This window comes from Stigmatopora argus, chromosome 24 (assembly GCF_051989625.1).
Source record: "Stigmatopora argus isolate UIUO_Sarg chromosome 24, RoL_Sarg_1.0, whole genome shotgun sequence".
Lineage (NCBI taxonomy): Eukaryota > Metazoa > Chordata > Actinopteri > Syngnathiformes > Syngnathidae > Stigmatopora > Stigmatopora argus.
Genome location: NC_135410.1, coordinates 2,536,529 through 2,549,232, shown reverse-complemented (window position 1 = coordinate 2,549,232; position 12,704 = coordinate 2,536,529). Strand labels below are relative to the sequence as shown.

Sequence of the window (12,704 nt, the reverse complement as noted above, 5' to 3'; positions counted from 1 at the left end):
CAAGCCGTCTCGCTTGTATCTCCATTCACATATTATATATAGATATAGATTATCTCTATGCTTAGTGCATATGTTATCCTGCAGGTTTTAATATTTCATGCATATTTAAGCTGGCCAGCAAACCCATATTTGTTTATCCATAAATTAAGGTGTTTAACCCTTGTAGCGCTTTGATTTTCAACAAGCTTCCAATCTTTACACGGCAGACGCTGTTTCGGATCGTCATCCCTAGCCGCTTTGTTATTCGAGCTGCCCATTTTGAAGGGAGTTCGCGTGCACTCAGTTATCAGTTAGTTAACTTTCTTTTCCGCCTTTTATTATCGGAACTACACACGTAACACACGTAACACAAATGTATACCCTAGCCTGATATACCGTCAGAGTTATATTTGTACTTTTCAGTTATCAGTTAGTTAACTTTCTTTTCCGCCTTTTATTATCGGAACTACACACGTAACACACGTAACACAAATGTATACCCTAGCCTGATATACCGTCGGAGTTATATTTGTACTTTTCAGTTATCAGTTAGTTAACTTTCTTTTCCGCCTTTTATTATCGGAACTACACACGTAACACAAATGTATCCCCTAGCCTGATATACCGTCGGAGTTATATTTGTACTTTTCAGTTATCAGTTAGTTAACTTTCTTTTCCGCCTTTTATTATCGGAACTACACACGTATCACAAATGTATACCCTAGCCTGATGTAACGTCGGAGTTATATTTGTACTTTTCACAGTACAGGACACCCCGAACTGCCCTAACACAACGTAACACACATAACACAAATGTATACCCTAGCCTGATATACCGTCGGAGTTATATTTGTACTTTTCCGGACCCCAGTACAGGACACCCCGAACTGCCCTAAGTTTTATAGACTCATGCTCTGTCTCTTCACCTGGTAGAGACTAGTATGCCCAGGGTTTTATTGTCTCATTTCTCAAAATGGACCTACACATGCTATGCCCCTTCGTGCATTTGGCAACCGTCAACAAATGCAGTCATTCATGTGGACTTTCCAGAGATGTCCTCAGATGTCTCTTTCAGTAGGATTAGTCGTCAACCGTCGAGAATCCAGGGGCGCTCCTTCGAGTAATCTGCCCGCAAAGGGAATTTAGTTGCCGTGGCCACGGTCTTTTTCCCAGATATCGAACGTAAGCGTCCTGGATTCTGCTTCGGTATCTTGACCACAGGCTCGAAGGACCAAAATGTTGGAATAATCCTTAGGTATTTCCAAATTAACAATAAAAGAGGCATCTGAAGTCACATCTTTGTTTAATTCTTGCAAGAAGAGAATACATCCATCCGCGACTCCCGTCAGGATAATTCTAACAACTCAAGGTCTCTCTCACTAATTTATTCATAAGATTTTAACGCCATGCCCCACAGAAGTCTAAACATCTTTAGAGTCTCATAACAATTTATCACAGTCATCAAAACAATTGTAGGTCTGTCGAATCTTCCCAAGAGCGCCTGTTGTGGACCCGTCCTGCGAAGCCAAAACAGTCCACAGTTCTCAAGGGCGCTTTTTGTGGACTCATCCTGCCCAAGCCGAAAACTGTCCACAGTTCTTGTTGTGAACCCATCCTGCCCAAGGCCATTCTCAGTCCTCTTGATGCGAACCACAGTCCTTACTTTTGCAAGAGATGCATTAAAATGCCCTTTGTAGTAATGTCAATAACTCTTCGTTGCAAGTACATATAATAATATTGATACACATCTATAATAATGATAAACCTAACACCGAGCCTCGCTCAAAATGTACTGGCCCCCGCTGGACATATTTCTAAATACAAGTACCTACTGCAATGTGCTGCCAATGTTTTATATTTTTTATTTTATCCTTGAGTTTAAAGTAGTAGTGATGTGTGCCAATAAGAACAATATTTTAATTTTAAATAATTTCCCATTATTTTAGGAAATATATATTCAAAATGATATATATATGTTCTATTGACGGTGGCTACACGTGTATTGGATAAAAAAACAGCAGTAAAAGTATTAATGAATATGATAGATATGATGTGTGCCAATAAGAACAATATTTTAATCTTAAATAATTTCCCATTATTTTATGAAATATATATTCAAAATGATTTGCTGAGAACCTTAATTGAAAGATTAATCTCAACGTTTTCTATGCTGGTGTAAATTTTCTGGAGTAGTATTTCTGGATTTACAATTTCATTACTTTCCTTTCTCTATTTCTTCTGTCACGTACTGTTCTGCGTGTGTTTGGCCGTGAATAAATGCCCTTGTTATTCCTAACTGAATGTTATCTGTAACGGGCCGTATATGGCCCGCGGGCCGAGGTTGAAAAACATGTACACACACGATCCAGGGGCGGGGCGAGCGTGCGAATCCCGTTTCGGTGAAACGTCCGAGTACCGTGTGAAACATTGCTTTCCTCTGGTGGAGGATTTGTGGGTCCCACTCATTCCAGCAACGAAGGCTGCCTTTACACAGCAGGTCAAGCCCGATTTCTCTCCTCAAATGCAACATGTACTAATGTTTTTTCAAGCAGTGTGAATAGTCCAATTGTATTTTTTTTCCATAGCCAACTTGTATGGCCTATATGGAATGCCAAAAAAGTCATAATTAAATAATTAAGAACACTTTAAAAAATACATTTTTGATAACTAGCTGACAAATATATAATATGGCCCTTAAATGTTAATATAAGGTAATTTTATGAAATACGTCTTATTTTTCATAAAATATGCTTTTTTAATTCAATACTTTGTCATTAACAATATTATCGTTTAAACAACATTTTTTTTCCAAGGTCTTACAATTTTCTTACTTAAAAAAATCTTTACTTAGTATTTTTTACCAAGTTACTAAGAACTTTTCCATAATGGCCTTTTTGGGGAATTTTTTTTAGTACAATGACTTGATCTCTGTCAATCATAGTTACCTCTGCCTAATCTGGACCCTTGAAGCACATTTATACCCGATTTGTTTGCATACTAAGCAATCTGACAAATTTCACTGCCAACAAAGTGTCTACGATGAAGTCAATTTTTCCGGATGCCCACAGGCTCGACCGGATGAGATTGACACAGTTCCCCTGTGCTGGAAAAAAAGTTGAGATAAAAAAAGTTCAGCACTAATAAAAACTAAAGCACTGTTCTCAACGAGGTTAGCGGTATCTGTCTATAATTTCCATTTTCATCAATATATAAGATATTTCTTTACAATTTTCATGAGTTTATAAAGTCCTCATACAGAAAAAAACAAAAACTTGCGACAATTTCAATGTAATTATTTGTTTAATGATAAAACAGTGAGAAACAAAGGTTGCATTATCCATCGTTTATTCACAAGGTTAGTCATGGTGGGACATGCCACATTCATGTTTTTGTGGAGCTCACGTCGCGAGATTGCCCCTGAATTAGCGTGTACAGACGCTCCCCTACTTACGAACATTCAACTTACGAACAACGGTACATACGAACATGTCTGCAAATTGCGTTTAAGTCCAAAAATGTTCGCAAGTCCAATTTTGTGTTTCGCGCCTTTTTCGGAGTAGTACTTCTTTCCGCCGCTAATAACGACGCCTGGCGCTGTGAGAGCTCAGCTCACCCAGCATCTACCTTCTTCTTCGTTGCAATGCAGAAGTGCGTGAATGTATCTCCAGTGTGCAAAGAACCTTTTTCATTTGTATCATTAAATATCTCATGCATCCAATATTGAATATGGTTGGTAAAAAGCTAAAGGCTTCTATTGAGGGAGTTGCAAGGAAGAGGCAAGCCATTTCCTTTGAAACGAGTGGCAATAATAACGAAGCTTGATGCGCGTGAGAGTGGTGAGCGTTTCACGGGCATTGAATCGTTCGACCGTCAGTACCATTTATAAACAGAAAGATCGAGCAGCAGGACCCAAATATTGAACGTTGCACAAAGTTTGCAAATCAATTGAATGATGCCATACAGTGCTACCGCGTCATTTATGATGAAAAAAAGAAGAAAACTGTGCAATCGTCATTAGGTCGCTTCTTTTGGCCAGTTTCTAATACATAAATCTCTCTCTCTCTCTATACAGTACTGTACATATTCTCTCCATTTTATTAAATGTTTTTTTTTCAGTACAAACCAATGCGTGTTACTTATACAAGCCTTAAACATACAAATGCACTTATATAAACCTTCAATATACTTATATCGGCCTTAAACATAAATTATAATACAAAATATAGCACTGAATCAACTTACAAACAAATTCAACTTATGAACAATCGCTCGGAATCATGATTTCCTCTTTCTGATCGCAGAAAAATTCGTAACCGGTAAAATTTGGCCTAAGACGTTTTCATAGTGGTGATGCAGATGCAGCATAGCCACTTCTGGAGTATTTCATGGGTACTGTAAACCATCTCATCAAAAACACTGCTGATGTTCAAGTTCTTGCTCAGGCTGAGGTAAAGGCCTAAGCCCTATCCATCCGATTTGCATCTGCTTTGAGTAACTGAAAGGGACTTTCCTCCGGGAGCCATTCTGTCTCAAAGATATGATAACACAGTGGCGCTGAGGCTTCCCAACTTTAGAAATTAGTCTCTGTTCCTAAATCGATATTGCAAGTGCTGCAGCTCATGCCTGTGTAAAGGATCTGCCAATCATTTAACTGACTCTGCCTAATGTACTGTATTTTTCGGACTATAAGTCGCACCTGAGTATTATTTGAACCAGCCATAGAACAGACCATCAAGAGGGGAAAAATGTATGTGCTGCACTGAATTCAATTGAATCCCTTAATTGTCATCATAGAAGTAAAGCAAGATTCAAAACATCCCGATAAATTGCACACATAAATAGACAAACAAAATTATATACAATGAAAGTGAAATGATGTAGGAAAAGTGACTATTGCCGTTAGCAGGATGCGATAGAGGTAGCCATGGCGTTTTAGAGCAAACATGAAATGGTAGCATAGTGCAAAGATGATCATTTACAGTACTAAGACTGAAGTAAATGTATGAGAACATATTACTTATTGATATGTGTCAGGATTATTAGTTTCACATTATTATATATTTGCTCGCAATGAAGAATATGCGTTGCTTTACTATTGAACTTACCGTATTTTAACACCTATAGGGCGGTCTTAAAAGTCTAAAATTTTCTCCTAAATGGTCGATGCGCCCAATCGGTCACTGCGTTTTGTCTGTGCACTAAATTACATTTTTGTATGGCCCTGGCCGCTTGAGTGACCGGTTTTATTTCTTGCCGGCACGCTACTTATTGTGACTTATTGTCTGATAATTACAGTCGATATAATTACAGTTGTGGTCAAAAGTTTACATACACTTGAGAAGAACATAATGTCATGGCTCTCTTGAGTTTCCAGTTATTTCTACAACTCAGATTTTTCTCTGATAGAGTGTTTGGAACAAATACTTCTTTGTCACAAAAACATGCATGAAGTTTGGTTCTTTTATGACTTTATTATGGGTGAACAAAAAAATAGTGATCAAATCTGCTGGGTCAAAAATATACATACAGCAACACCAATTAGCAATTTTGGTGACTTAGAAAGTTGTGTCAGTTAAATGAGCTTGATAGCATGGCCTCTTAACTTCTTGTGAGTGATTGAGTGACTGCAGCTCGTGACTTCTCTGAGGCCATTTAAATAGGGCTCATTGGATGAAAACGCCCACAAACGCTACAATGGGAAAGTCAAAGGAGCTCAGCATGGATCTGAAAAAGCGGATCCTTGACTTGAACAAGTCAGGAAAGTCACTTGGAGCCATTTCAAAGCAGCTGCAGGTCCCAAGAGCAACAGTGCAAAAAATGTTTGTAAGTATAAAGTGCATGGCACTGTTTTGTCACTGCCACGATCAGGAATAAAACGCAAGCTATCACCTACTGCTGAGAGAAAATCGGTCAGGAGGGTGAAGATCCAACCGAGAATCACCAAAAAGCAGATCTGCCAAGAATTAGAAACTGCTGGAACACAGGTGTCAGTGTCCACAGTCAAGCGTGTTTTGCATCTCCATGGACTGAGAGGCTGCCGTGCAAGAAGGAAGCCCTTGCTCCAAAAGCGGCACCTTAAGGCTCGAGTGAAGTTTGCTGCTGATCACATGGACAAAGATTAGACCTCCTGGAGGAAAGTTTTGTGGTCAGACGAAACAAAAATCGAGCTGTTTGGCCACAATGCCCAACAATATGTTTAGAGGAGAAAAGGTGAGGCCTTTAACCCCAAGTACACCATGCCTACCGTCAAGCACGGTGGTGGTAGTATTATGCTGTGGGGCTGTTTTGCTGCCAATAGAACTGGTGCTTTACAGAGAGTAAATGGGATAATGAAGAAGGAGGATTACCTTCAAATTCTTCAAGATAACCTAAAGTCATCAGCCCGAAGATTGGAACTTGGGCGCAGTTGGGTGTTCCAACAGGACAATGACCCCAAACGCACATCAAAAGTGGTAATGGAATGGCTAAATCAGGCTAGAATTAAGGTTTTCGAATGGCCTTCCCAAAGTCCTGACTTAAACCCCTTTGAGAACTTGTGGACAATGCTGAAGAAACAAGTACATGTCAGAAAGCCATCAAATTTAACTGAACTGCACCAATTCTGTCAAGAGGAGTGGTCAAAGATTCAACCAGAAGCTTGCCAGAAGCTTGTGGGTGGCTACCAAAAGCACCTAATTGAAGTGAAAATGGCCAAGGGACATGTTACCAAATATTAGCGCTGCTGTATGTATATTTTTGACCCAGCAGATTTGATCACTTTTTTCTGTTCACCCATAATAAAGTCATAAAAGAACCAAACTTCATGAATGTTTTTGTGACAAAGAAGTATCTGTTCCAATCACTCTATCAGAGAAAAATCAGAGTTGTAGAAAAACCTGGAAACTCAAGGGAACCATGACATTATGTTCTTCACAAGTGTATGTAAACTTTTGACCACAACTGTACTTAATTATATTGTAAACAATGGGCAGTAAGTAGATGAATGACATTTTTTTAATTTTTTTTATAGGATGGGTCATACCTGGCAGAGTTTCTGCTCTCCAAAGGATATGAGGTAAGAGAACAAGCTAGGCTTTGTTAGTTGTTTTTGTTCCATTTACAAAGTTCATTTCCTTCTTTTTGTTTTACATATTACAGTAAACCCTCGAATATCGCGGCTTCACTACATTGTTTTTTTTTTATGGGGGAAAGTTTTTTTTGTTAATTAAATTTTTTGGGGGAAGTTCATAATGTGAAAATGCACGCTGAAACTCGCAAGGGGAAGCCACTCCCCTGTCCTCCGCTTGCTTCTAGGACTCAGCACTGAAGTAAAAAACAATAGCGGTGACCCTACTTCGCGTTTTTTTGTTTATCGCGGCCATGTCTGGTCTACATTAACCGCGATAATCAAGGGATTACTGTAGTCACTCATAATATTTGTCTTCTCTCTTCGTAATGCAAGATACAACCTGGGAGAGTGGCTATTTTACGGTGGTAAATTTTTCTTATGCGGTCAGTAAGTGACAGACAAATGCTGGATGTGACATGATAACCCAGTCAATAATCCTTTAGGTCTACCTTATTGGCCCAAATATAAGACAGTGATTTTTGCATTGCACTATGACTGAAATATGACTGAAAAAGTGTTGGTTATCTTAAATTCGGGGTCTAGACATTTTACCCATTCAACGCGCTCGTTGGTGCCAGATATCTTTGAAGTGAATGCTGAACACGTTGATGGTTAATGCCATTACAGTAGTACCTCGACATACGATCGTAATCCGTTCCGAGACTGAGATCGTATGACGAGATTCTCGTAACTCGAGCGGACGTTTCCCATTGAAATGAATGGAAAACAAATTAATTCGTTCCAACCCTCTGAAAAAACACCAAACACAGGATATTGGATTGGAAAAAAATGTTTTATTTCTTTTAATTCCCCATCTATTAACAAAATATCACATAACTAGTGGTTTAATAGTAATAAAATGTGTTTAATCTAACTAAAATTGGGCGGATTTCGCCGAACGGAGACAGAGACGCACAGAGGGGGCGGGGGTGTTTCGTTTTTTTTTTCACAACGCAATCGTAAACGGAACAAACAAATTTAAATTAACTTGGATTAATATATACAGACACTCAAACATACGTTTAATGTAACTTTACACAAAACTGGATTCTAATTTTGTTGTAATCTTTTGTTACCTTCGTTTTCCGGGTTGGCGGTTTGCCACACCTCCACCCTCACGTTCGCTATCGATGGGCTGTTTGCTGTTGTACTATGTATTCCCTTCAAAATATTCCGAAAATGATTCACACAAATGTCCTCACAATAGGATAACCCACGACCACTTGCCAACGAGAAATAGTCTTGTAGTACATTTTAGCGATCGCTCCGCTGCTCATAAAGATCGCGTTGTGCGTTTCCTGGTCGCAACTCGTCTGAAGAACTCATTCGGTGCTCGTAGATATTGTTATACACGAAAGAGATGCAAAAAAGACAGTGCCATGGCCACCTGGCTTGGTCGCATCACGAAATTTTGACCGCATCACGGGCTAATTATTCGATCGAAATTTCCGTCGTAAGACGAGAATATTGTATCACGAGCGGTCGTATGACGAGGTACCACTGTATTACTATTTTGTGTTGTTTTTTTATCGCAATAGATTGATTAAGTTACATTTCACAAACTAGAAGGGATTCATTATACATATACCATATTTAAATGTTCAGAAATTAAGATGACAGTTATTGCATGATTTGAATGAGACAATGTAGTTTGTCTCTCGAATATATTGTTATAATCATTTTTGTCTCAGATGTACTGTAATTATTTTCTGTGTAAAAATTGAATTTGGTGCTCAAAAAGCCTTTTTTCAAACTTGAGCCTTGAAAAACAGGGGGACGTCGTATAATCAGGATTGTCTTATTTGGGCCAATACATTATGTAACTGTAGATCTTTAGTTCTTGTTTTCATTTGTGAGGCTTTAACAATGATTCACAAAGATCTATTTTTTTCCTTTATTTAATAAAAGAAAAAAATCTTGCAGTAAATGTGCAGCACTAATGTTACCTATGAAGTTTGTTCATTCATTCATTCATTTTTTGAACCGCTTTATCTTCACAAGGGTCGCGGGGGATGCTGGAGCCCATTCCAGCCGATCGCAGGGTAGGAGGAGACAGACAACCGTTCATGCTCACACTCATCTCAGGGCAATGAGGCTGACTTGCTAACCACTCAACTGCAGGGCTGCCCACCTATGAAGTTGCGGTTGTGAAATAAACTTTGGTTGTTTTTACAAGCAAACATAAGCCAAAAGCTTCTTGGTATACACAAAGGCACCGTATTTACTCACATATAAGCCGCCCGCGCGTATAAGCCGTACCCTGAAAATTGCCTTGAAATTTTTTATTACAATTTCTCGCATATAAGCCGCCCCCTGATTCCCAATTTCCACCTCCATATTCATAGTTTTAATAGGGAGTACAAATGTGTTTGAAGGGAAAATCTTAAGAAAAATCATCACAAGTGGTATTTCTGAGTTACTGTCTAGTCAATCTTGATGAGAACATGATGCTTTCTAATTAGAGAAATTACAATTTTCTTACCAGAAGTTTAAGATGTTGTGGCAGCCATATTGCTTCTAACGTCAAAATATGTCAATTCTTTCCATGGTTCACATTACTCCAACCAAAAAAAAAGGTCTGGCTCTGGTGCCTGTATTTTTAAAGATTTGTCCATTTTTTCAGAAACTCTGAGCCGAAACGGCAAACTCAAAAATGTCCACACACCTGATTCTGCAGTGGTTGTCGATGTGTAATAAAATTTACACTAGATGATCTTCCTCTGTAGACGGTACATCACTCCAATAGTTGTCACTTTCGAACAAGAAATACAACGAAAAAAAATCAATATTAGCAAGTTAGCTTAGCATTGCGATGTTCTTTGATAGCACTGGGACACCTCATCTACCCAGATACTCCGGTCAGAGAGTGAGACGAAGGCACACAGATGATTCTTCAGCTTCTTTTATCCTAGTAAATGACAATGTAGAGCAGTGGTTCCCAAACTATCTTACCTGACACCCCCTTCTTGCTTCCAGTAGACCCGCACGTCCCCCCTCCCACTTCCTCTTTTGCTCATGTGAACTTATTTTATTTTATTGCATTTATTTCTTAGCATTGTTCAGGAAAACAGATCTCTGTTTGTATTAAATTTTAATAATGAAAGCCACTCAAACAAATAATAGTACATTCCAGAGAGACATTTTTTCTAAGTAAACTAAACACATTTGGTTGAAAGGGAGCGAAAAAAAACTTTAGCAAATTGGCAAAATTGACTGGCAATTTTAAGAATCTAAATAAATTGAAAACATTACATATAATATTTGGAAAGACTCATGAGACTTAGGCACAATTTTATGAACTAATTTAATGAGATGGATGTTGTTGCTTCTTCCTCACGAGATCAGAAATCCTACTAGTATCAGTGACGCGTTCAAAACGTGTAACAAAAACTAGCTTAATAGAAAACGGGTTGGACCGTTGGAGTGACTGCTATAATCATATTTTGCATGTATTTAATGGCAGATATTTGTTCTTTGATTTTATTATTCTTATAATCTATTTAAACATTTTTTTTAGCAGATGACTTCACGCCCCCCTTGAATTCTCTTTACGCCTCCCTAGGGGGGCGCGCCCCCCAGTTTGGGAACCACTGATGTAGAGCATTGACTGTCAAAGAGACAACACGTTACAGTCAATTTTGATGAACACTGCATCAAACTCCGCTGGGAATGTTTGCATTGCTCTCTACTAGAGACTACAACTCAAACTACAATTATAGGACCCCAAGCTGTCCGCCTAGGTGCCTGAACAAAAAGAAGGATATAACCTCCCTTTTAATAAAAACAACGGAAAACAATTTATAACAATCAAACTGGAATTTTGTTTTATTTCAAAATCAAGGCTACTCGTGTCTGGCCAGTCAGAGCACGTTTAACTAGGTTTATATGTCAGTGCGCTAGGTAAGATTGCTTCCCGGGACCCAGGTAAGATGGCTGTGCCCCGAGCGAGCAGTGACGGGAACGTGAGTTTTTTCATGTTTTATGCAAGATACGTAATTTTTTTTTCTTGAATTTCATTCATAGATGTCAAAATAAATTTTGTTTAGGGTTTTATCTGTTTATCTTTTCTCTATTTTGAAATAAATGTAAGTATCGGCCGAATTCGCTTGCGTTGTGACGTCACGCGGTGACGCAGCGGTGCCATTTTGCAATTTTTTTGCATGTCGTGTTTTTTGCGCATATATGCCGTACCCTCGACTCAGTCATCATTTTTTGTCCAACAAAAGCGGCTTATATGCGAGTAAATACGGTAATCATTTTGAATTGTATTATGTTACATAACCTTTGGGTATTTATGAGTAATTAGCTCTACAGACAGTATTAGGCGATTCCTTAAATCTACAGAAGTTGCACAGGAAGGCACATCCACATGTGATGCAGCAAGAATGTTTCACGTGTCTCCGACCACAATCTCCAGAACATAGAGGAGAATATTGGTCATTTTTGAATAGCTGGACAGGGCTTAGCACTGCTCATGCCGTACAGAATGACTTCCACAGGGCCACTGGTGTGATTGTCTTTCCCCGAACATCAGGATCAGAATTCATGAAGGTGGCCTGAGGGCCTGACGTCCTGTTGTGGACCCTGGACTTACTGGCCAGCACCGTGGAGCTCGATTGACAAATGCTCAAGAACGGTTTTCCTCCCTAATCCTAAAAACATCCAGGGTAGGCTGGTTGAACGCTCTAAATTGCTATTAGGTATGAGTGTGAGCATGAATGGCGGTCCGTCTCCTTTTGGCGTGCGATTGGCTGGCCAGCGGTTCAGGGTGTACCCCGCCTGGTGCCTGTAGTTAGCTGGAATAGGCTCCAGCACCACCCACAACCCTTGTGTAGATAAACAGTTCATAAAATTAAAGAATGAATGTTTGAAGTCAGCTAACAGCTTGGGGGTATAGCAGGCTATATACCCGGTATGTCTTTTGAACTGTCAAACAAGAAGCTTGACATGAACTAATGTTGACAAAATCTTCTACATCCTCAGGTTCATGGTATTTTGAGACGCTCCAGTTCCTTCAACACTGGACGCATTGAACATCTTTACCAGAACCCACAGACACACACTGAAGGCAGTAAGTGATCTAAAAAAGGCAGATGTCATGAGATAGGCAAAATAAATTAAAGAGACTGTAAACTCATTTTGATCATTTGCTCCTTTACATTCAATAAATATGTTATCACATAGGGCGGGCAGGTGGTCGAGTGGTTAACATGTCAGCCTCACAATTCTGAGATTAAGGGTTCAATCCCAGGTGTGTCCTTGTGTGGAGTTCACCATATTTATACAGACGCTCCCCTACTTACGAACAAGTTAGGTTCCCGAGCGATTGTTCATAAGTTGAATTTGTTTGTAAGTTGATTCAGTGCTATATTTTGTATTATAATTTATGTTTAAGGCCTATATAAGTATATTGAAGGTTTATATAAGTGCATTTGTATGTTTAAGGCTTGTAAAAGTAACACGCATTGGTTTGTACTAAAAAACATTTAATAAAATGGAGAGAATATGTACAGTACTGTATAGAGAGAGAGAGAGAGAGATTTATGTATTAGAAACTGGCCGAAAGAAGCGATCTAACGCTGATTGCACAGTTTTCTTCTTTTTTTCATCATAAATG

At 39.0% G+C, this 12,704-nt stretch overlaps 1 protein-coding gene across 2 annotated transcripts in view; it reads left to right on the top strand.

Moving 5' to 3' along the window:
• Positions 1–12,704, top strand: part of gmds (GDP-mannose 4,6-dehydratase) — a 159,072-nt gene that overhangs the window by 44,033 nt on the left and 102,335 nt on the right. For both annotated transcript variants that reach the window (XM_077594608.1, XM_077594609.1), the window contains exons 2-3: positions 6,989–7,033; positions 12,071–12,158. In XM_077594608.1, the coding sequence (XP_077450734.1) occupies positions 6,989–7,033; positions 12,071–12,158 (133 nt within the window). The remainder of the gene's footprint in view (positions 1–6,988; positions 7,034–12,070; positions 12,159–12,704) is intronic.